The 25,440-nt window shown below is 45.1% G+C and overlaps 1 protein-coding gene and 1 long non-coding RNA gene across 4 annotated transcripts in view; one reads left to right on the plus strand and one right to left on the minus strand.

Moving 5' to 3' along the window:
• The window catches only part of LOC309373108, a 161,133-nt gene that overhangs the window by 103,992 nt on the left and 31,701 nt on the right, over positions 1–25,440 (minus strand). The gene's annotated exons all lie outside the window — the stretch shown is intronic.
• Positions 1–25,440, plus strand: part of CLMN (calmin) — a 69,576-nt gene that overhangs the window by 30,574 nt on the left and 13,562 nt on the right. The window contains exons 1-5 of one of the 3 annotated variants that reach the window (XM_081910254.1): positions 10,340–10,435; positions 11,150–11,211; positions 12,194–12,289; positions 13,740–13,823; positions 18,853–18,945. In XM_081910254.1, coding sequence (XP_081766380.1) covers position 10,435; positions 11,150–11,211; positions 12,194–12,289; positions 13,740–13,823; positions 18,853–18,945 — 336 coding nt within the window. In that variant the 5' untranslated portion in view covers positions 10,340–10,434. Of the gene's footprint in view, positions 1–10,339; positions 10,436–11,149; positions 11,212–12,193; positions 12,290–13,739; positions 13,824–15,178; positions 15,333–18,852; positions 18,946–25,440 lie in introns of those variants that run through there. The other 2 variants (XM_081910253.1, XM_081910255.1) reach the window with 2 other exon arrangements.

The following is a 25,440-nucleotide window of genomic DNA, read 5'->3' on the forward strand; positions in this document are numbered from 1 at the left end:
AGGCCGAGAGCATCCCAGAACCCTCATACTACACACTGCCCAGGCTTGCGCCCCAGGAAGGTCACTAATGCAGCAGTTCGGCTCCAATCCCAGAGGCGCACTCCATTGTCTCTTCAGATGCCAACAACAGCAGGGCTTTCTTTCCTTATGTTTCAAGTCATAGGGAAGGGGAGTGGACCAGATTCCTTCTGCGAAAAGAGTGATGCCTGTAGGTAGCCTGGCTAATCCCGGATGCATTAGGGACTGAAGTATACTCGGAGTCGAGAGTGGATTTCATGCTCTTTATTCAGCTCATAATGGTGAGGAGAAATAGAAGTTCCCCCAGAATGTCTGCTTTATATACACAATGGGCCCCACGTGATTGGCTAATTCCGGGATTCTTCTGTAGGCCAATCAGGTTGCGGATTCACTTCCACCTGGAGCTGGATTGGGTGGCTCCTGTGGACCAATCAGACTGCTGCATTCTAGGCCCTATTGTTCTAGGACCAATCAGACTGCTGCCTTTTGGATCCTATTCAACAGGGACAGAACTCTGTGGGCGTCTCACTTGCATTCTTAGGTTGATGCATCTAAAGAGTTGTGTCGTAGGAGCTTGGCTATTCCGAGAAATACTGTTTTAAAATTTGCTTGTATGCTAAACCAGCTACATTAATGCATGAAATGTTTGAGGCATGGATAAGGAAGTGAACAGAGGCTTAATACCATCATGTAGGATCTGCTCAGAGACTGTGGTGTCATGTGATACATCCTTTTAATGAGTCTGTGTAGGGACCAAAATCTCGTTATCAAACATTTAGGCCACATGGTGATCCGCTGCTGCCTGTCAACATGATTCTTGAGCCCCTCATGGGGAATCCTAAGTTCAGATCAGTGTCACAGATTGAAGGGCTTGGATATTTTATGATGGCTCCTCTGATGTCTATCCAAGAGGCGCAGGAGGTGAGCAGTTGCCTTATCTGCCTCCCGTTTGAATGCCGCTTAGCAGGAAAGCGGTTTTTGTTTTATTGCACAGAAATAGGTGCCCTCCAGATGTTTGGGACTACAACTCCCATTGTCCAGGCAATCATATAGCTGGGCTGATAATGGTTTAATTTCCTGAAATGGGAATGTTTGCTTATTTCAAATTGCTGTGTATTTTTAGCATGGGTTTTTTCCTTTGGCAGTAGCTCTCTCATGTGATTGGCTGACTGTGAGTCACATGAGAGGCATTCCATTCTGTTGTGACTGTTATTCCAGTAACTGTCATTTTTTAACTGTTTTCTGTTCTTCTCTCTCTGTGTGAGAGGAGAATGGCTGCTGAGAGAGGCTTCTCTGGATAGTGATGAGGACAGTGTCTGTTACTGTGAACTGTCTGAAGTGAAATAGACAAAGAGGAAGATCCCTATAAGTTAATAGGAAGAACTCTCTATAAGGAACAAAGTGAATAAGCATGGGATTGTAAATCGATTCTCCTCAGTTATATGCTTATGAATGTAAAGTTCTTTTAAATATTAAGAGTCTGGACATTGCATATCATCAATACACACATCCCTCCTGCAAGCCCTGACCAGCATGGCCAATGGGCAGGGATTTGAGGAGGCACCAGGTTGTCCTTGGATTTTAATGGTTGGTTGCTATTTAAGATCCTTAATCCTGTTTGGTGCTGTTTGCATTGCTACGGTTATGGGTAGGCCGCCTGGAACACTTTGAAGCCTTTAAGGTGGAATGTTGTATGTACTTTTAAAAAGGCAAGAAGGAAGAATCCTGACCTAGTGTTTGAAGTAGCCACTTGCAACAGCATCCAGCAACTGGGCAGGGAAGCTTTACAAGATCTGATTCTCTTTCCTTTAGCCTACAAATGAGTCATGGATATATCTAGGCCTCATAAACATTTTTGTGGGTTGATAACTCATTTTGCAAAGCCGTCTTCCTCCTTCCCTCTCTGAGGCCAGTAGCAAAATCTTTTATTGATGGGCGATGAGAAAAATGAAGCCCAATGCGCATGCTGGTGTTTATGCCTAATAATTGTGATGCTCAATGGGTTATATAACACATCTTGACACCATGCATCAGTTTTCCTGAACCTGGTGTCCTCCAAATATTTTTAGACTACACCTCCCATCCTTGATACAGATTTTTGGGGCTAAATACATATTGTCCTCTTCACTATATTGTGAAAAAAAAATATGACAAGGGCTCACTGTGGAAAATTCTTTGCGCGTTTCACATGGGCTCAAGTTCCAGACTGTAGAAAGCTCAAGGAGATAAGTGCTGTAAATGATTTGTTTGTGATACAAGTGGGGATCCGTTTTCAGGAAAGGGCTGTTCAAATACTCTTTAGACATTGCTGAAGCCTGGCGTAGTCAGAATGTTGTCAAAGGGTTACCTTATTTTGTAGCTAGCAGGGAAGCTAAATTATCGTTGGGAAATTCCAGGCATTTTCAGTGGACCTGTGACCTTCAGCATGGGCTAATGGCCAAATGAACTCAAATATTGAAACCCACAAACTGTTAGACCCAGTGCAGACTTGACCATCTGACCTCTTTAAGGGTGGTGCAGGTTCTTAGTGGGCCATGACAACTCCCTCTCCCTCCTGCTGTCATGTGCACAGTTGCCGTTCCCCCCGCCTTCCTTGCATTGAATTTTTATTCAGCTAAGGCCAGAAAACTGTGCTGTCCTTGTAGTCTATTTTGACCATATCCCATTTAGGTTGATTGCCATATAGCTGTATATCCAGGACTTTTTTTCAGCCGGAACTCACTGGAACTCAGTTATGGCACCTCTCAGGTGGGCGCCATTGCCATTACAAGAGAATAAGGGAGGTGTTCATGGTGAGATCTGGCACCTCTTTTTCTAGAAAAATATCTATCTATCTATCTATCTATCTATCTGGCAGATTTCTCCTATGGGAAAGTGCAATCATGTGCTAACTTCTTTTAAAAACAATAACGTATATTATTGATTTCTCAATAAAGTGAACGAACAGTACAGGTACTCTTGTCTGAGTAGGAGCAGAAAAAAAGTTTAAGGAGGAGGAAAATGGAGGAGAAATATCCTGGATCTGACAATAATTGTCTAGTCTGGTGGTTCCCAATTGGTAGTCCGCCAACCCCAGGGGATCTGCATCACTCACCCAGGGGGGCTGTGGCGTCATTCACCTAACAAAAACTGCCAAAGAGCTATAACATTTTTCAAAAGTAGCGAGTCCATGGTTTGACTTTTGAAAAACAAGTTGGTCCTCAGTTCTTAGCCGATTGAGAACCACTGGTCTAGTTGATGGAGAAATGTCTCCAGAAACCCGTTAGTTCATGAGGACTTCCTCCCCTCTGTCAATTCGTTGATAACAGAAAAAGACAATCCATGTTGTTTAAAATGAGGCCTTCCTAGAGTGCCTGCAGGCTTTACGAACTGCGTAAGTCATTTTTCCCAAGAGGGCTAATGTCCAGATACGAGTGCACCAAATGACCATAGTGAAGTCCAAATCAGTTTTCCGGCCTGTGGCAATCATCATTGCTCCAACTTCCTTCATTAAGCAAACTCCAGTGACCACAGATGCCCTTTTCAGTGGGGCTTGCACAGAAGATAACTAACAGTTGATTGTATCCCCATATTATCAGTCAATGAAACTGTAAAACCTGACTTGATTTTTGTTTTTCCCCTGCCGATAAACATCAGTTTTTAGTATTAGGTCAAGGGTAGCCAATGTTCCCATATGTTCGTAGGATCATAGAATTGTCCTACAATTCCCACCAGCCCCAGCCAGTATGACCCATAGTCAGGGGTGATGGGTATGGCAACATCTGGATGGTACCCCAGTGGCTACCTCCTTCTTAGCCCAGTCGTGTTTATAGTCTTGGGGACACAGATAAATTGATCAGTGTGGCTGCCCACCAAAGTACAGCATGCATCTAAGGGAAAGGAAGAATCATCCTAAAAAATAATCTTAAATGAAAGAGAGGAAACCGATCAATCCAAAAGAGGACTAAATGGGGGAATGGTTTGCATAAAATGTACATGTGCTGATTTGTATCTGCATAGGTGCAAATTTAGAAAGATTTACTATAGTGTGAATTAGAAGTACAGAAGTGGCTCTGTGGGTTAAACCACAGAGCCTAGGGCTTGCCGATCAGAAGGTTGGCGGTTCAAATCCCTGTGACGGGGTGAGCTCCCGTTGCTCGGTCCCTGCTCCTGCCAACCTAGCAGTTCGAAAGCACATCAAAGTGCAAGTAGATAAATAAGTACAGCTCCGGCGGGAAGGTAAATGGCGTTTCTGTGCGCTGCTCTGGTTCACCAGAAGCGGTCAGGGGTCCCTTCACCTTTTTACAACTTTCCATAGTGCGGAAGGCTGAAAACAGATGTAGTACGTCCTGCCTAGTCTGGTGGTAACTTCCAGGCCCTTCTTGATTGCTTCTCTTAGGGTTCTTTATTTTTAAACTGAACTAGGACTGGATAGCCTTTCAGATACAGGGCTCCCTCAAATAGATAATTGTCCTCTTTCAGCCCATCAGACAGAGAACTGGTTTCTGTAAAGCTAAATTCTGCAATGAATATGGTAGTGGAATTGGTGAGTCAAAACGGTCTGCATAAGACATTGATTAGCATGGAATCATAGATTTGGAGAGTTGGAAGGGACCCATGGGTCATCTAGTCCAACCCCCTGCAATGCAGGGATCTCAGCTAAAGCTTCTATGACAGATGGAAATCCATCCTCCAAGGAAGGAGAGTCCACAACCTCCCAAGGGAGACTGTTCCATGATCAAAGAGCTCTTACTCTCAGAAAGTTTTTTTCATATGTTTAGTGGGAGTCTCCTTTGTTGTAACTTAAAGCCAAGATGATATGGGATTTTGCCGTAGCCTGTACAGTTTACAGCTACAGGACAATTTGTATTCTAAACCAAATAGTAATAGCAACTTCAGTTTAGAAATACATTTTATGAACAATGATTCCTTTCCCTGGCAGGGGACATGGAATTTCACATGACTCCTGGGACAAATGTTAAGTTCTCCTTTCCATCATGGACAGAACGTTTTGCTCCAGTTCTGACTTTCCTATCAAGGGTGAAGCAAATGAAGACATGGTGAATTGAAACAAACAATGACACGCACACACACACACACACATACACACACACACACACTCAAGTCTTTCATCTCCTCCTCCTAAGGTGCAAAACCGGTTCAGCCTCGTGCAGCCTTGCCCATGTTCTCACAAACTAAGTTAGCAGGACTTTCAAACTGTTTGCCATATGTTTTTGTATAAACACAACACTCTACAAGCAGATGATAGTTTGAGATCTGAACAGAGCCTTGTATGGGTGTTTGCGGCATGTAAGCAGTTATGTGCAGGCGAAGGGCTGCTGAGCTCCACCCTGTCCCATGAAACGTATTTATTCTGTGTACAGCAAACCATGAGCTTGAGGGCAGCGATCTGAAGTAAGGATCCATTTCTATGGAGGAGAGGGTTGTTCAACAGTGAAACGGACTCTCTTGAGAGGCCGTGGTCTCTCCTTCCTTAGAGTTTTTAAAGCAGAGGTTGGATGGCCATGTATTATGGATGCTTTAGCTGAGATTGGGACGCGGGTGGCGCTGTGGGTTAAACCACAGAGCCTAGAACTTGCCGGTTAGAAGGTCGGCAGTTTGAATCCCTGTGACGGGGAGAGCTCCCGTTGCTTGGTCCCTGCTCCTGCCAACCTAGTAGTTCGAAAGCACGTCAAAGTGCAAGTAGATAAATAGGTACCGCTCCGGTGGGAAGGTAAACGGCGTTTCCGTGCGCTGTTCTGTTTCGCCATAAGCAGCTCAGTCATGCTGGCCACATGACCTGGAAGCTGTACGCCTGCTCCCTTGGCCAATAAAGCAAGATGAGCGCCACAACCACCGAGTTGGCCACGACTGGACCTAATGGTCAGGGGTCCCTTTACCTTAGCTGAGATTCCTGCATTGCAGGTGGTTGGACTAGATGATTCTGGGGGTCCCTTCCAGCTCTACAATTCTATGATTCTATTGTGGTTGCTAGCAAGACATGATGTCTATGTTCTGTGCCCGCAGCAATGCTTCTGAATACCAGTTGCTGGAACCCTAGTGGTAAAACAGTGAAATTAACTAAATGACAAAATGCCCTTTTAATAGCATCCCCAAGCCTGCCATTCATTTCTTTAACTTATATCCTGCCCTTCTTCCCAGAGGAGCACAAGTTGGCAAACAGCAAGTGATAAAATAAAAAATTAAAACAATTCTGATATAGATGCAGACTGGGAAAGACCAAAAAGTTTATTAAAAGAGGAAGGTGGGGTTGAGGTGGTTTGCTTCATCCTACCCAATAGTAGGGCTGGTCCTTTGTGAATCTTACAGAGTAGTATTGGCCATGGATGAAATAGCAGTAAGTGTATGTTTCATTATGTAATTTGGTATAATTACCCATTGCGCTGTAACTTCATATTTCAGAATTCCAGGGCGCTTTTCACCATAATTAACAAGATAGAAGATAATCCCATCAAGAATGGCTGTATAACCCATTGCCAGAGAAAATTATAGCATAAACTCTGTTTTTCGAAGATAGGAATAGATTTTAAAATATGCGGCGTGCTCACAGTGGCCAAAAATAAACCTGAAATGGAACGACATCTGGATTTTTAAGGAAGTGGGAGTGGATGGGATTGCCGGCAGTAGTTCGTAAAGTGTGCAACCAGCTTTTCTGACACCAGTTTATCTGAATGAGAAGAGATTCTGTCGAGATATGAAAGGAGAGAGGAGAATAACAGGTGTGTGCAATACTTAAAAAAAGAAAAACACTGACAGTTCAACAGTTTCCAATTCTGGAAAATACCTCTGACAAAGAGCCAAAAGAAATTCTAGGATGCAGGTTTTTAAAATGCAAACTTCAGCGAGGTGTTTGTGTAATTATTTGCTGGGATCAGAGCAGACGTGAAGGGATTTTAACCCTTTCTTCTTTAACTCAGTCTCCACATCCCATCCTATAATATAAGAAGGAGCCTGCTGGATCCCATCAAAATCCAGCACCGTCTAGTCCTCCCAGTGGAGTGTTTTCTACTTTTCTACCCACCAAATGAAATCTCCACAGAATCCTGAAATAAATGGAGGGGGAGAGAAGAAAGAGAATATCTGTGCGATTTTGCCACTACAAATGATTTCAAAATCGGAGTAGGTAAACTCATAACTTGAGCAATTTAAAGCTTGGCAACCTCCAGGAATAAAAGAACACAGGGTGAAGTTATTTTTCAATTAAATTAGGCTTTACTGTTCTAATCCAGTAAAACAAGAGGGGCTATTTTTAGTAACTAACATCATTTTATTAAGTGGTAGCCAAATCCAATGCAAACTCATGAGGCCTTTTTGTTGTTTTCGTTTAAAGTACTACTCAATTGAAGAAGCAAATTTCCCGCCCCCTCTCAGATCCCTTGGGTAGTACAAAATGGTGGATGCTAGTCTTGCAAACAGCAGAAAAAGTTGTTGCATTTCACTCGACTAAAAAGAAAGAAAGATAAAATCTATAACTCTACTGCACTCCTAAAGAACAGATGGACCAGTTTTAGAGGCCTCGCTTAAAAACTGGAAGAAGGCAAATGCCTAGCTACATGATCTGGTTAAACAAATCTCCCTTAAATGTGTGCTGTTGCACACCCTTAATGGCTTGGCCAGATGCAAGTCCACTCTGGAAGAAGGTGTGGATTAATCTGGTGAGCTCCAGAAGTTCTGACTTGAGCCAGAGATGATTCTGTTTAGCCTCAGTAATGTTCCCATAAAGCCAGGAACCATTGCACAGCCTTTTTCAAAACTATTAATACTCTGTCCTCTCTAATTCTGTTTGCTTTCACGGTCTTTCGACTATCTCCAAGGATTTGGATTGCACTGGCTGAATTTAGTATGTTCTAGTCACATCACAATCTTCAGAAGAGCCTCAAATGAACTGAGCCATTGTTAATTTCGTGTTGGTTGTGACAAGCATGTATTTTAAAAGGTGTTGAAGGGCAGAAACAACTGTAATATAAAAGGGACTCCCAGTCTCTCCAGCCCTCCCCCACCTAGCCTTCCTTCTACTATTGCAGTTTGATAGTTGGATGCACATTGTTGAGAGACAATGGAGTGTGCCTCCGGGGGTGAAGTCGTAACAGCTGATTTAGCAGCGCCGAAGTGACCTCCCTGGGGCGCAAGCCTGGGCAGTGTGTATGGGGGTCCTGGGCTGCCCACACAACAAGCCCCTCCCCCGGTCTCGCTGATGTGGTCCAACTCCTTGACTGAAGGAGTTGCCAGAGAGAGGCATACAAGGTGCTATCTAACCGTCTTGTTGTTGTTTAGTCATGTCCAACTCTTCATGACCCCATGGACCAGTGCACACCAGGCACTCCTGCCTTCCACTGCCCCCCGCAGTTTGGTCAAACTCATGCTGGTAGCTTCGAGAACACTGTCCAACCATCTCGTCCTCTGTTGTCCCCTTCTCTTTGTGCCCTCCATCTTTCCCAACATCAGGGTATTTTCCAGGGAGTCTTCTCTTCTCATGAGGTGGCCAAAGTATTGGAGCCTCAGCTTCACGATCTGTCCTTCCAGTGAGCACTCAGGGCTGATTTCCTTCAGAATGGATAGGTTTGATCTTCTTGCAGTCCATGGGACTCTCAAGAGTCTCCTCCAGCACCATAATTCAAAAGCATCAATTCTTCGATGATCAGCCTTCTTTATGGTCCAGCTCTCACTTCCATGCATCACTACTGGGAAAACCATAGCTTTAACTATACGGACCTTTGTTGGCAAGGTGTCTCAGCTTTTTAAGATGGTGTCTAGGTTTGTCATTGCTTTTCTCCCAAGAAGCAGGCGTATTTTAATTTTGTGACTGCTGTCAACATCTGCAGTGATCATGGAGCCCAAGAAAGTAAAATTTCTCGCTGCCTCCATTTCTTCTCCTTCTATTTGCCAGGAGGTGATGGGCCCAGTGGCCATGATCTTAGTCTTAGGGACTCCAAATTTCTGTAGCGTTTACTCCTTAGCCTTTTCTTTTCCCAAAGATATCCTGCAAGGCAGCAGAGGTTTAGGATCAGAGTTTTCCTTCTCCTAGATGGGCTACCTTCCCAGGTTGATGAGCCCCATCTGCCCCTCACTTCCCTCTACAGCATGTGCAGAAACCTCCTTCTTGACCATTGGTCTTACTATTGGTCTTGTCCACTCAATGTGCCAGAGCCTGGTTTTACATGCTTTAGTCATCTTGTCCACATTGCTTGTAAAATTCATTTGCCACCTTGCTGCTTCTCTTTCCACACAAACCATCCTTGCCTTCTAAGCAAGATGGGCAGCTTTTAAGCCTTGCTTCCTGGGCTCCAGAATGCTTTTGCAAGAGCTCATGATCCCTGAATATCTTGTGAGAGCGTCCCAGAGTCTGGTAAGAAAGGCAGATAGCTTAAAAGCTCTTTCTGCACCAGAAAAACCTGGTGCAAAAGGAGCTATTAAGCTTTCTGCTTTGCATGCAATTAATTTACGGGATTTGAACTGGACGGCTTTCTTTTTTAAAAAAAGAAATAATATTTTTATTAATTTTACAACAACTAAACATCACATGAAAAAGAAAAACCATACATCAAAACCTTAAAACAACTCTATAGACAATCCACATCGAATCCAAAACCTGGGACTACTAGAATCCCCTGACTTCCCTCCACCCCCACCGGGTTCCCTTGTTCTATGTTGTTCATGCATGTCCATAAATTCAACTGGCCAGCTTTCAAGTGCATAAGGTTGAAATTGCAAAAGTTGTTGTTGTTTTATTTTTATTTGCATTTTCAAAAACCGGAACAGAGAGCACCAATTATTTGCACGCAAGATGCAATCGTCCTTTTTTCAAAACTGATCCAGTGATCTAAGGTGTGTGTGTGTTTGTGTGTGTAGGAAGGATTTTTTTAATAACATCTAACAGGTATTATATGCTGGCAGTAGTTTGCTCCCACAAGCAATCTAGCTACTGTGTTCTGCACTGACTGCAGCTTCTAGACCAACCTCAAAGGTAGCCCCAACACAACCCTTTTCTGTTCCGTACTGTTCATTTCCTCGCTACCCTGCTCTGATTTTTGTTAACTAGTTAATCTGAGTTGCAGCACCTGCATGCAAAGCTCAGTGGGTTAGAGCCTGGTGCTGATAACTCCGTGGTTGCAGATTCGATCTCCGCATGGGACAGCTGCATATTCCTTCATTGCAAGGGGGATGGACCAGATGCTCTTCAGGGTCTCTTCCAACTCTATGATCTCAGACTGAGTTAACTTTTGCTGCTGACTCAGTTTCCATCATCTTGCAGAGGCATCCCATGGGAACGTGACCTGGGTGCGTCGGGGCTCTAGAATGCCAATGAGCCATTGTCACGTCTTTACACACAAATGCTGAAGGGGTTCTGGAGTCCCTAGTGCACAGGGAGAACGAGCAACGACTGGTCTCAGTGTGCTGCTTCAAACTTGAGTTGAGAGTAAGAGTTAAGCCTAGTTTCGAAGTCAGCTGCCTGGTGATCATTTCTCCTCTTGAGTTCCTGTTGTCTTTATTGAGCCTGGAACTCTGGAAGGTTAAAACTGAAACCAGACTGTTCTCTCTCTCTCTTTTTACTGTTTATATTACTGAGTTCTAGCAAACATGACTTCTTTCTGGCATGGTGCCGTGGATTGGTGAACAGGCCTAGCCGTGTGTTGTATGTAATTATGAGATTTATAATCCTGTTACTGCTCTCTGGATGCCCAGAAAAAGCCAACACAGATTCAGTAAACCATATGTATGTGAGCAGACATCTTAAGACTTGGACAGATTTTTCTTTCTTCCTTTTTGACTGCTGCTTTTCACAAGGATAGGTGCAAAAAGAACATGTTTAATTGGGTTTTTGGAAACTGTATTACATTTATGGAGCCTCTGTGAGCCATGCAGATTGAAATGGTTCGTATTGGGAGTTCTGCAATAGAAAAGGGGCAAGCAGTGAGAGACATGTGAATCAAATGTGGCCCGATGATGCTGGGAGCGCCCTCTGGTGTTCTTTCGGCAAGTGTCCTTAATGCTATTTTCGTAGATTGCATAACATATAAGTCCACAGTTGCACCGGAAGCCAAACCTTGCTTCTCCTAAGCAGATTCACTTTGTTAAATAGGAGCTTTCCCTTTTTAATAAACCTGAGTTTCTTTATATCTTTCCTTTCTAGTGGAAAGGGAAAATGTGCAGAAAAGGACTTTTACCCGTTGGATAAACCTACATTTGGAAAAGGTAAGCCTGCTGAACAAATTAGCCAATTCAAATATTATAGACACACCTTTCTATCTTGGCTTTTGGCATTTTGGATGTATATTTTTGGGACCCACCTTATCTCTGTGATTTTAAGTTGTTTAAAACTGTTTTGAATATAATGTTTTAATTGTTGTAACCTGCCCTGGGACCTTAGGATGAAGGGCAGATAAATAACAACAGCAATAACAAACCAACAATCATTTTTAAAAATTGCAGTTATTGAAAAGTGGATGAGAAAGGATAGGGGTTCATATTATTCCTTAAATATTTATTATCTGTTGATACATTTGCAGGTGGTCTGGATGGCCATTGAGGTCCTTTCCAACTGAGTGCCTATCATGGACTGGTTGGACACAGAGAAGTGGTGGGAGGAACCAACTGGGAAACCCCCAAAGGAAGAAAACTCAGAGCCTGGGGATTGGTGGTGGAACGATGATGAGTGGTCACAGGGAGAAGACTGGGAGGTGGAGGTGTTGGAAGCTGAAGAGGTGACAGGGCTTAGTGAACAGGGAGAGTTTGTGGCAGAGAGAAGTTCAGAATTAGAAGCTTCATCAGGCTAGTGAAAGGAGAGAGGTGAAGAGGCAGAGATGAGTCATGCTGGTGAAGAGTCACGGGTGTCTCCACTTCCCCATGACTCCCAGAACCAGAAGAAGCATGAAACGGGAGGAGCAAAAACAGGCATGCAGGTGTAGTCTCTGGTTGCTTGTCCTGAAGCAGTGGAGACATAGACAACCGTGGGGAGGGGGAACCTTCAGTCTCAGAACTGATTTCATGGAGTAAGACCCACAGGGAATGAGCTTCTGTGCTCTTTAGGTCTGACACTCTGCTAAGTCTATGAAGACAATGTTTGCAAATAACGAGTTGACTCCAATTTTGAAGTGTGTGATTTACTGTTTAGCTCGCCCTGTGACAGAGCCAAAGGTCACCTTTCTCAATCTTGTACCCTTTTCTTTCTTCACAGTGCAGCCCCCCTCTGGAAGTGAAAGATTTGTTGGTTGATGTTAAAGATGGCAAAATTTTGATGGCTCTGCTGGAAGTTCTCTCAGGGCAAAATCTGGTAGGTGTAAACCTTCGTTAACAGCCTCTGTCTGACATGGCTCTCAGCCAGGCCCTGATCTGGACAAGTGTCCCCTGTGGCTTCCCCTTCCTTCTGTGTGGCCTTCTGTTCAGCTAGCTGGCCTCTTTGGTGGTTCCTCCAGCCCGGCTGTCCTGCTCCTATGGGGCTAGGGCAGAAATAGTGGGTCACTGACCTAGCCCAGGCAGTTGGTGCAGGGGGATGCCAGTCTTGTGGAAGGAATTAGGTCTGGATCCAATGGCTCTTCATGGCCAATGACAGTGTGAGGTTTGCGGGTGGTGGGTGAGTCAAGTTCCTCTGCTCATCCTCTGAAGAGATACCTCCATTCTGAGGTCCAGGCAGAGCTGGACACTCACAGTTACTGCTTCCCCAGCATTTGTGATAAAATTGAGCCTTTTCAACACCCAAGGATCACATCAGAAATATATCTTGAGGTGGGCAGCTGCAGCCAGTCTGTATATCCTAGTTGCATGTGGTTCATAGAAAGTACAGTGGTACCTCAGGTTAAGTACTTAATTCGTTCCAGAGATCCGTTCTTAACCTGAAACTGTTCTTAACCTGAAGCACCACTTTAGCTAATGGGGCCTCCTGCTGCCGTCACGCCGCCGGAGCCCAATTTCTGTTCTTATCCTGAAGCAAAGTTCTTAACCTGAAGCACTATTTCTGGGTTAGCGGAGTGTGTAACCTGAAGTGTATGTAACCTGAAGTGTATGTAACCTGAAGTGTATGTAACCCGAGGTACCACTGTACATGGACGCAGCCAGTGTTGGCAATTATATTATAACTGCAGTCATAGAATCATAGAATTTCAGACATGGAAGGGACCCTGAGGGTCATCTAGTGCAACCCCCTGCAATGCAAGAATCTCAACTGAAGCATTCATGACAGGTGGCCAGACAACCTCTGCTTAAAAACCTCCAAGGAAGGAAAGTCGCCATCATCTTCTGAGGGAGCCTGTTCCACTGTTGAACAGCTCTTGCTGTCAGAAGGTTCTTCCTGAAGTTGAGTCACAATCTCCTTTCTTGTAACTTGAAGCCATTGGTTCGAGTCCTACCCTCCAGAGCAGGAGAAAACAAGCTTGCTCCATCTTCCATTTGACAAGATGGCTATCATATATCCTCCCAGTTTTCCAGGCTAAACATACCCAACCTCCGCAAGCATTCCTCGTAAGGCTTGGTTTCCAGACCCTTGATAACCTCAGTCGCTCTCCTCTGCAGTCGTTCCAGCTTGTCTTACTGGTGTTTACTTCCTGGTAGATGGGCTCAGAATTAGCTCAGTAGAGCCTGCGCTGTCTGGCAATGGCTTTCCAGGGTTTCAGGCAGTGGGTTTGAAACTGGGACCTTTTGCATGCAAAGCGGATGCCACAGCATTTCCCCCTTCAATAATGCACTTTAAAAAGCACTAACTGGCTTACTTCCCTCCTTTTTTTTAGCTGCATGAATACAAGCCCTCAACCCATCGTATTTTTCGACTGAACAATATCGCAAAAGCCCTCAAGTTTTTGGAGGACAGCAATGTAAGTAATTTGAAAGCTGCTGAATTGTTTTTCACTTCTCCCAGTACAATATCTCTCTCTCCAAAAGGAGGAATGTGTAAGCTGAAGGAATTATGTTTTGTTTAAAGTTGCGTCTGAAAGGCTGCATACAGTATGCACAAGGAGGGGTTCCTCTCAACACAAATTATTATTTTAATGTCGTAATGTTCAACTGGATTAAAGGATCAAGAGGCCAATATTAAAAGAAAATAAAAGAAATGACTGGGTTCAGCAACCTTTAAGCAGCTGGGCTCAAGTTGCTCTGAAGGTTAGTGATTTGAGTCATCTGACTTACCCTTCCCCCCAAAAAAATGATTTCAGCATCACATGTTCTATATTTCTCTGCCCAATTTATAGCAAGAGATCATTTGAGCTTTGTTCAAAGAAAGATGAAAACTGTTACTCTAGAATTCTGCAAGGTCTGGGGTTGAACATTGTGTAATGATGTGGGGGGGGGATGCCACCCCACACTAGTGTTGCTATGCAGGCTGCCTTTGCATCAAGTGCAGAAGGAGGGATGTAGAAAGCTGTTATACTGAATCAGAAGATTGGTCCATCCCACTCAGCATTGTCAAGAGCTGCCCGGGATTGGGTTATCTCCCAGCCCCAACTGGAGAAGCCAAGGACTGAACCTACAACCTTCTGCATGAAAGTATGCACCCTACCACTGAACTATGGCCTTTCACCTAAGCAAGACTCACTTTGGAGTCTTATGTGATGGTGAGGAGATGGATAAAGTTCCCTGTCAATTCTGGGCAATGGGCAGCAATGTAAAGCAAGTCAGGAATTGGCAGCCATGAGAACCGCATCAGCAAATAAGCACCTCTACCATTGGTGCCAATTTGGGTGAGATCTCGCCTGAAATCAGCATGATCCTGCCTGAAATCAGTGCTGATGGCGGTGGTGGTGGCAGGAGTGACAGGGCGGCTCTTCCTGTTTCACCTCAAGCAGTTAAACATCACCACTGCGTATACCAAGTCTGGTAGTTGGCCCAGCTAGCTCAGCATTGTGATAGCCAACATAGTGCTTTTCATATGTTTTTGGACTACAGCTCCCATCATCCCCAGCCAAATGGCCAGAGATGATGGGAGTTGTGATCCAACAAGTTCTGGAAGACACATTGGCTGTCCCTGGTCTACACTGACAAGCAGAAGGTGTCGGGGATTGGACCCGCAAAGCAGATGCTCTGTCGCTTAGCTGTGGCCCTATAAATCACCACCCAGCCTCACAGCAGCGTCTCTGTTAGGCCGTTGTTGCTTTTCTCCATTATCACTGGATTCTGCATGTGCTGCTGACATCACACTTCACACGCTCATGCTAGCCCTGTTGCCAGGGGCCTTGGTATGTCATAGTAAGTGCCTTGCCTTGCTTTAAAAGCTTATGTAAGGTGAAACACTCCTTTAGGCACACACTGAACTTTTCGGAGGCCAGATGGACTGATTTGGTCTCTTGCGTCCAGCCCCTTCTAAGGGTCTTCACAATCTCATTCTTGTAAGTCATGCTTAGTTGGAAAGGATGTAGAAGAGTTATTCACGTATGGTGGTGAAACCAGGGCCACCAGGTCTCGAATCCAAGGACTTGCAACAGCTGTGTCTAACCAGCTTCCCATTTATGGGCAATTTTAAATTCCCACACAGGACCCACCTTGGGCAGTAGATAAGAAAAGTCAGGCTTGGTCTAACGATGAAGGATTTGTGGAAGAATGGAAACCCTTTTGGATTAATTTAAAGAAATATTATTATATGATGAACGCGTGAGCACGATTTGAACTATGAGCAACAGAAGGGATTAGAGGTTATGGTATTCTTGTTAAGGTTTAAGAGATAAAAGACAGTGCAGCAGAGGGAAAGAAACAGAAACACCATGGGAATGGGGCTGGGAAGTTTTTTTGGGGGAAGTTTTTATTATGTATTGAAATGTATGTATGAAATATTGGAAAACTTCAGGGGAAAAACGAGAAGTCAGGCTTGGGACTGGAAGAGATGGGCCCCAAATTCCCCACTATAATTGGCCATCTTCAGCATGGGAATGAGAGTGATCCACCTCTTGTGGATGTTGCAGCAAGAACCAAACGAAGATATGGGTGGTTATATACTTTGCAAAAAAAAGGGATGCGGGTGGCGCTGTGGGTTAAACCACAGAGCCTAGGACTCGCCGATCAGAAGGTCAGTGGTTCGAATCCCCGCGACGGGGTGAGCTCCTGTTGCTCAGTCCCAGCTCCTGCCAACCTAGCAGTTTGAAAGCACGTCAAAGTGCAAGTAGATAAATAGGTACTGCTTTGGTGGGAAGGTAAACAGCATTTCCGTGCGCTGCTCTGGTTTGCCAGAAGCGGCTTAGTCATGCTGGCCATGTGACCTGGAAGCTGTATGCCGTCTCCCTTGGCCAATAAAGCAAGATGAGCGCCACAACCCCAGAGTCGGTCACGACTGGACCTAATGGTCAGGGGCCCCTTTACCTTTACTTTATACTTTGCAAACTGTAAGTGCTACAGTGGGATAGAGATGTGCTTAAATAACCCCTCACCGGGTCTGGCGGTGGGCGAGGTGTGCGGCCCAGCGCACAAATTAAAATGAACAGGGCTATTTGCAGTGTGACTCTTGTGTATTGGGGGCCGAGTGATTAAACGTCCGGACATTAAAATGTACAAGCTGGAATTTAGAGCTGACCACGTGCACCATTGGGAAATGAACAATGGTTGTGGGCTGTGAAGCAGGGCCTTGAGGAATGGTTGGTGAAGACATGAGGTGTGGCTTTCAGCTGTAGGTAGTCTTGGCAGTAAGGTGGCAATTTCGCGGTCTTGGGTGGCAGTTTTAGGCCTTGGGCAGAATCCTTTAGTCCAACAATCGAGGAAGGGATGTTGCGGTGACTCACCCCTTTCTGTGGGGCGATATCAGGGTTCCCTGTTAGAGGGGTCCTGAGGGGTCTTGACCACAAGCACTCAGCAGTGGGCCATAGAGCTTCCCTCAGCAGTGCAGGGAGGGGGCCAGCTGTGTAAATGCACGTTTTGCAGTGTCCCCATATTCCCAGTTGACCCTGTCTTGCCTCAGACCCCCAGCTGGGGGCTGAGAGGGATATACGCCCAGTGCCTAAGCCAAGGTTTCCTACATCTGAAATTCAATAAAGTTGTGGCCATTTTAATCCCAAAATATGTTGTCATGTGTTTTCCTTGGTCTGAGGTCTGGCTCCTGGAGGGGGGTGGGACTGTGCCTGAGCACGCAAACCCCCCCCAAAAAAAACCCCAGCCTAAAATTTATCCATGAGCATCAAACATGGTGCCTTCCCCGACTGCAACTGGCGAGATTTGTAGGCCGGAACATCTGAAGGCGCCATGTTGCCTAATCCTGCTCCAGCCCATGTGCTGCCTTTGTGACCTTCCCTCTGAGGAATGATATGACATTGGTTACATTTTACTGGGACTGAACCATTGTTGCAGTTGAGCCATGGGTTAAAAGGTTTCCTCTTGATCTCAAGCTGGTTTAACCAAATTTTAGAAGTCAGGGCAGGGCAGGGAAATGTTGTTTCCATTCCCTTGGCAATGGAGAGCCAGCAGTTTAAATATTAAACCACCATGAAAGAGATGGGAAGGGACAGCCATGGTGTGTAGTTAATGCAGAACTCGAGAGGAATTGTGACAGGTGGGGAGAGGCTCAATATTCTTACTGTCAGCATTTCAGAAAGGTCTGAGGCCCTGTATTGCAACACAAGGGTTTATCGCTATCATGGGCAGCCATCCTGCTTGCAATGAATGAGCAAGAGAAGAGAGTGTGTCGTTTGAAGGAGAAACATAAGCTGGTCCTCGTCATATGGATTAAACCTCTCTGTGGGAACTCTGGGTCCTGTCATGGCTTCAAACCCAGAATCCTTGGTAACTTGATAGGAAGCTGCCTTTATACAGAGACCACTGGTCCATCTAGCTCAATATTGCACTGACCGACAGCAGGGCTTCAAGGGTTTCAGGCAGCCCTACCTGAAGATGCCGGGGATTGAACCTGCGACCTTCTGCATGCAAAGCAGATGTTCTGCCACAGATCTCCGGCCCTTCCCCAGATTGTGCTCAACAAGCATTTAAAAATGGAGAAGGCATCTGTAGTGATAGCTGAGCCTCCCAAGATAGTGGAGAGGTGTTTCTCTGCCCAGTTAGTATTAGAGTGGCATTCTGTTTCCCTTTCCTATCACCCCAGAAGCTCAGATGGCACCTTAGAGCAGGGGTCAGCAAACTTTCCCAGTAGGGGGCCAGTCCACTGTCCCTCAGACCTTGTGGGGGGCCGGAATATATATATATTTGGGGGGGGGGAATGAATGAATTCCTATGCCCCACAAATAACCCAGAGATGCATTTTTAATAAAAGCACACATTCTACTCATGTAAAAACACGCTGATTCCCGGACCGTCTGCGGGCTGGATTAAGAAGGTGATTGGACTGGATCTGGCTCCTGGGCCATAGTTTGCCTACCCATGCCTGCCCCTCCCCGAACCACATGCTGCATGTCAGCAGGCTGTCTGCCAAGATGGACCTGATAAATCTGACTTCAGCAGAACAATGACAGCAGATTATGTAGATGCAAATATGCATAATATAATCAAGTAAATACTTCATCACAAGGGCATTAAAAAAAATGCAACTGAGGGTCAAACTAGTTACATGAGTGCATAGCAGCCATGTGGCTTCTTTCTTTCTTTCTTTCTTTCTTTCTTTCTTTCTTTCTTTCTTTCTTTCTTTCTTTCTTTCTTTCTTTCTTTCTCCCTCTCTCCCCCCATAAAGAAAATGGTCCTCCCTTCAGTGAGCCGCTATCTTGCAACCATATCGCGTGAACTAGATATACGTAGAAGCAAGCAATCCAGCTTTATACATTGCAAGCCAAAACCTCGCCCAGTTTGAGTGCAAAATGCAACTCCTTGTTCCCTGGCCTTTAGATGTGAACGTGCATTCTGAAATTAAAACTGCACTTGAGTGCATTTGTCTACCTGTTTTTAAACGTCTTTTAAAACTTGCAACCCCCTTTTCTGTAGGTGAAGCTGGTTAGCATTGATGCAGCTGAAATAGCAGATGGAAACTCTTCCATGGTCCTGGGCCTGATATGGAACATAATCCTGTTTTTTCAGGTAAGGAGCAAATGGTAATTTTGTTACATGTTGGCTTTTCCGTTAAACCTTTCATCAGAATACAGATTTGTTATGTCTAAAGGCTAGGAATGAAACAGATTTGTTTCTCCCATGTACCTTGTTTTGTGTCGGGTCTTCATTTTTCTTGCATTAAAGACTCCATAAAATGTATGAACAGACCTGGATAAACCGAAATAGATGAAACACCTGGGCGTCATTGCACTTTCCTCCCCCCACCTTGCAGTCCAATTCATTGCCCTTGCAAATGGATTTCTGCCTCAAAGTACTTGAGTCCAGCCTGCCTTGTGTGCATGTGGCTGCTGGCCAGAACCCAGATCAGAAGATCTTGTTTTCTATTTTTGTGCTGAAAACACTTGAATGCTGCTTTGTGCATTTTTAGCAACATGGGTCTTAAGACCTGAGTCCTGAAACGAGGCTTTAAAGCCCTTTAATATGCATTACTTGCACTACTTTCATGTACTAAGATGGAATCTGATACGAATTTCAACGATTTCGGAGCCTTGAAATGCCAAGAATTGAATGCAGCCAGTAAATGTGACCATTCTCAAAAGTCTTGTGCAGATGTAACCTAGTTCAATCTCTGTAATCATGGATAAGAGCAGGCAATGGGCTAGTGTATTACCCCTCTACCTACCCACCCACACCCACTTCTCCTTCCATGGACAAATTTTGAGGGAGGTGCAATATGGAGGGTCCTTCATTGAGTCTGCAGCCATTACACACAAACACACTTTATTCCCTCTACAGCAGCTTTACACCCAAATTAGGCTCCTCTCCAGGAAGCGGTTAGCTTAGGATCCAGTAGATCCATAGGCAGCACGGTGCTGCGCCCACCCTAAGCCTGCCATGTCCCATTTCAGGGTCCCCTGCTGGCTACCATATCTTGCCCACCCTCTGCAAGATCCTTTGCGGTAGGGTTGGGCGATAATCAGGTTTTCAGCGTTGTGATATATCACCAGCTAAACATTGCGATATACTGATATATCACGATGTCTGAAGTAAGGATGGAGCTATCTAGGGGCACGGTTTCCCCCTCACCATGGTTTCTGCCAGCGCCTGATCTTGTGATTCGCTGCCCCCTGCCTGAGGCAGGGGAGAGCTTTGTCGGCAGAGTTAACAGGCACTGCCGGGATTAATAGAAGCACTGGCTGGCTTTACGGTTTTCCCCACATTGTGATTTTTGCATCTCTCTCTCTCTTTCTCTCTCTTTCTCTCTCTCTCTTTCTCTCTCTCTCTCCCTCCCTCTCTCTCCCTCCCTCTCTCTCTCTCTCTCTCTCTCTCACACACACACACACACACACACACACGATTGGCGATATATTTCCAGGTCAATAGTTATGAATCCAATACGACAATGTGGACTTCTAATCGATTTGGGACAATAAATTGATATATTGCCTAGCCCTACTCTGCTGTGATGCTGCCCCCTGTTGGCAGAGCCAGGCAGAGGGCTAGTAAAAGGTAAAGGGACCCCTGACCATTAGGTCCAGTCGTGACCGACTCTGGGGTTGCGGCGCTCATTGGCTGAGGGAGCCGGCGTACAGCTTCCGGGTCATGTGGCCAGCATGACTAAGCCGCTTCTGGCGTACCAGAGCAGCGCACGGAAATGCCATTTACCTTCCTGCCGGAGCGGTACCTATTTATCTACTTGCACTTTGACGTGCCTTCGAACTGCTAGGTTGGCAGGAGCTGGGACCGAGCAACGGAGCTCACCCTGTCGCAGGGATTCGAACCGCCAACCTTCTGATCGGCAAGTCCTAGGCTCTGTGGTTTAACCCACAGCGCCACCCGCGTCCCTAGGCAGAGGGCTACTTCCACTGAATTCTAGCCACCCTCCCCAGCAATACTACCTGGAAGTTTAGGATTGTGCTGTAGGCTCATATCCAAACATGTTGATATTTTCTCTTACTACTGATTAGTGTAGGGAGTGAGCGGGGGGCAGACAGTAAAATTGGTTAGAGCGAGAACCCCTGTAGATTATGAACAATGCTGGGATTTTTCAAAGTCACTTACGTGCTAGCTGTCAAATTCAAGGAGCACCTGACTAATAATGAGATTCAATTCCAGAAGCAAATAATAAAAAAGGAAAAGGAAAATGCATGGAGTGATTCATAGCAGACAGCTGTCTTTATGACTGCTTTGTGGGGAAGTTGCAAAAAATGAAATCCTGTGTCGCCCTAATAACGATAACAACCCTGATTTCAGGATTAAATCATTTTAATCCCCAAAGGAGGCTGATTATTAGGCTATAATGATATTTGTCATTGTATATTAATATTACAAAAAATTATTAGGTGATAACCCTGATCTCTGGCTTTTAGCACCATGCTGAATTCCTTGTTGTTATTATCTCCAGGAGACGTTTGTAGATTGGGTTGTAGGTGGCTCTTCATTAGAAAATACCCTCGTTGTGCAAGGCATGGCACCCCATTTTTACCAAGCCACTTGATTCCCACTGTCCTCCTCTAACGCTACTCTTGAGGGTAGTACGCAAGGATAATCTGAAAAACCTGGGCAGTCTAATTTGTGCAGTGAAATAGAGCTTTCAAAACCATCTCTGGATACAATCCTATATACCCTTTCACAAAATCATTCCACTTCTTGTTCTTTTATTGTATTGCTGCTGCTTCTTTGGCGATCACTCATAGCCAGGTAAGATTGTCTTCCATGAAAACAGTCTTAACAGTGAGTCCATAAGTGACTGTGGAGGCCAATTCTGGATCCAAATGTCTTTCCATAGTGGGGACATAGGTTTCCAGGTGGGTGTTGATCACGGTGAGGGTTTGCCAAGCATGCCTGCCTCTTCACTTGTTTCTCCTTTTCACCCTGAGTTTGTTCTTCTTCAAAGTCCATGACACCTTTTGTAAAGGCTGTTCTCCAATTTGAGCGCTTGCAGGCCAGTGTTTCCCAGTTATCAGTGCTTATGCTACATTTTAAGAGATTTGCCCTGAGAACATCTTTAAACCTCTTTTGTTGTTCACCAGTATTTCACTTTCGATTCTTGAGTTGGGAATAGAGTAGTTGTTTTAGAAGATGGTAATCAGGCATCCAAACAACACGACCAGTCCAACAAAGTTGATGCTGAAGAATCATTGCTTCGACACTGGTGATCTTTGCTTCTTCCCGTACACTGACATTTGTTCGCCTGTCTTCCCAAGAGATGTGTAATTTTTTCCAGAGACATTGTTGATGGAATCTTTCAAGGAGTTGGAGATAATGTTTATAAGTGGTCCATGGTTTGCAAACGTACAGTAAAGTTGGTAGTACAATGGCTTTGTAAATGAGCATTTTGGTTTCTCTGTGAACGTCCTTGTCCTCAAACACTTGTTGCTTCAGTTGAGCTTGCAGAGCTCAGGTGATGCTGGATTTTGGCATCAATGTTGGCCCTTGTGGAAAGATAACTGCTCAGGTAGGAAAAGTGGTTGACATTTTCCAACGTTACACCATTAAGTTGAACCACTTCCCTGTTACTCAGGGAAGGTGTGGACTGTTGGATTATGATGCTCTATAGAACGACCACAAGCAAGCACCTTGTTTCATGTGCCTTGGGATCTGGATATCACCTTTTGAGGGCCTTCAGAATTTAAGGAAGGACACTGACATCTATGGGCCATTTCAGGAGACTGGTTAATTCCTAAACTAGACCTTGATGGCCTATGGGAGAGCCCATCAAAGTGTGCCAAGTTCCTCCTAGTATTTTTAAAACTTTTAAAGTGTTGCATTGATTTCTGAAAACTCCTGGAATAGTTTCTCTGCTTAAAAGGCCAGAGATCAAACAACGAGTGCCCAAACCATTTAAAATAGACACATTGGAGGTTTTTAAACAGATATCCATCTGTCATGGATGCTTTAGCTGAGATTCCTGAATTGCAGAGAGTTGAACTAGATGATCCTTGGGGTCCCTTCCAACTCATAAGAGTCTATGGTTCTATGAAAAGCACTGACATGGTCCTGAGCTTCCTTCAAAAACTATGACATCTCCATACAGGGGCATTGTTGGTGCAAACAGGTACAATATAAAAGCACAGTACAGTACTAGTGAAGCCCTATTCATCTGCCAACCTCATTTGCCCAGAGACACTTGTTTCAGTTTTAATATCAGGCAAGGTGGAGGGCACAATCCACATGCAGTACTTGGCCTAGAAAATCTTGTTGGCATTCCACTTCTCAGGGTTACCTTTGATGGCCAACCTTCCCCTTCCCTCTGAAAGTCTGTCTCCCTTTGCACCTATACTTATAAATTAACGTATGTCGTTGTTATTCAAATTTGCATCATGGCCCTGTGCCTCAAGCCTTTTGAGGGCCTAGCAATGCCCTCTCCTCCGTGTAAAGCCTACCATCCCCTTCTAGGGAATCTGAAAGCTCATAGAGAGTTTCACGTGAAGAATCCAAATTTCAGATTCAGGTTAGAGGAAGAGGAATCGCAAGTGGAGAGAGTGCTGTTGTGCTCATGTCATGTTTGTGGACTTTCCACAGGCACCTGGTTGGCCACTGAAAAGACAGGATGCTGAACAAGATGGGCCTCTGGTCTGATCCAGCAGGGCACTTCTTACACTCTAGATTCCAGTATCCTCCCAAATGGAACTGATGAAAACATGGTGGTGGTGGTGGTGGTGGTATTGATATATTTTCTTGGGCACCTGGAATTCGTCATCCCCAAATATACTAGCGGATGCAGTCAGTCAACTAAACAAAATCCAGCTTGAACACTTAAAATCTTTTATTTCCCCTTCCCCCACAAGAAGGCCAAATCCAATTGGCATCATGAGCGTCTCTTATGTCACCCTCTTAGCCACACAATTCCCATCCAAAAATTTCCGACACTGCTTAACAAAGGGCCAAAGTAGACATGATGATAATCGCACAGCTGGTAGCTTCTGTGTTTGTTCTTTGTTCAGTTAAATAGCAACCACACTCATGGGCTAGTGTGTGTGTATGTGTGTGTCCAGTTTCGGACTGCAGCTGGTGATAGGTGGAGAGAAGGGAATTTACCCTTTGCTGCCACCAGAGTCCCAATCCAAATTCAATTGACACCCCCCCCCCGGCAGCTACTATTCACTAAACAAAGGACAATCATGCTTACTGCCAGCTGTGTCATTGTAGCTGCCTCTAGATTGACCCAGCCTGTTTCTTTAAAAGTGAGCCAAGTTTTCAAAAACAGGAAAGCAGATCCTCCCAAGTCAGCAAACCCAGCCGGACAGCTCTCCTACCCCCAACTCTGCCCCTTAAATCGGAGAAGCTCTAGATGTTGCTGGACTCATATCTCCCATCATCCTTGACCACTGGCCATGCTGGCTGAGGAGTCCAACTACCTCTGGAGAACCACAGGGTCTCCACTCCTGCCCTATGTGTTCATATATAACCTAAGTAATAGAATTGTAGAGTTGGAAGGGACCACTAGGATCATCTAGTCCAACCCCCTGAAATGCAGGAATCTTTTGCCTGACGTGGGGCTTGAAACCACAACCCTGAGATTAAGCTTTACCAACTGAGCTATTAAGTCATGTCTATGACTGAACTCTTTAATTTCCTTCAGGATGTGATGTCTGCACTCACCCAAAAGGACTCTGGATTTTTCTGTTATCTCATGCAAAGGAATTCCTAATACTGGTTTTGCTGATGGGGGTCTTCTGGCACCACAAGATCAAATGACTGAGAAGCAAGAATTCGCTCTTCTCTCCAGCACTATATGGTTCATTTGCCCCAGTCTGTGCCCCATCCCCCAGCTGCCTATATGTTCCTGAAAACTCTGTTGTAGTTTTTTTCTCGCCATTTGATCTCTCTCCACTGAGAGAATTGCCCCTTTGCATTCTAGCATTCTGTGTCTTCCATAGTTTATGGGGAAATCCATTTTGTCTATACAAGGAGCAAGGAACATTTTTGGCTCCAGGGGCGAGATCCTCTCAGGGTCAGCCTCATGGTGAGCAAGGCTGGTGAGCAAGGCTGCACCCATGACATCACAGTGATGCCGTGAGCAAGGTGCTTTGAAGTCCCAAAGTCAGGACTTCCAAGCACCTTTCAAAGCAGTCACTTTGGTGAATGTTAGCTGTGTGAGCGGTCTCCTGGCAACTCTCTACAGCTTTAGCAAACTGCGGTTCCCAGGACTCTTTGAGGGAACCCCTGACTGTTGAAATAGCATAAGAGTGCTTAAAATGTACGGTACGGATGTGACCTTTCTTCTTGTGGTTCTTGTTGCTATACCAGAACATAAGAAGAGCGCTGCAGGATCAAATCAAAGGCCCATCTTAGCACTCCTGTTAACTGCAGTAACCAACCCAGAGGAGCTTAGGGGAATCTTGCAAGCAGGACAATGACACGATATACGACCTTAAGACATGTGGGCCATATTCATTCCATTACAGGATCCTTGCCTTTAGAACAGGAATTGGGGGGTGGGGGACCTGTGGCACACCTGATACTGTGGGACTCCCAACTCCCCCCAGCCAGCATGGCCAATGGGCAAAGCTGATGGGA

Source organism: Podarcis melisellensis (genome assembly GCF_964234715.1).
Source record: "Podarcis melisellensis genome assembly, chromosome: 1".
Lineage (NCBI taxonomy): Eukaryota > Metazoa > Chordata > Lepidosauria > Squamata > Lacertidae > Podarcis > Podarcis melisellensis.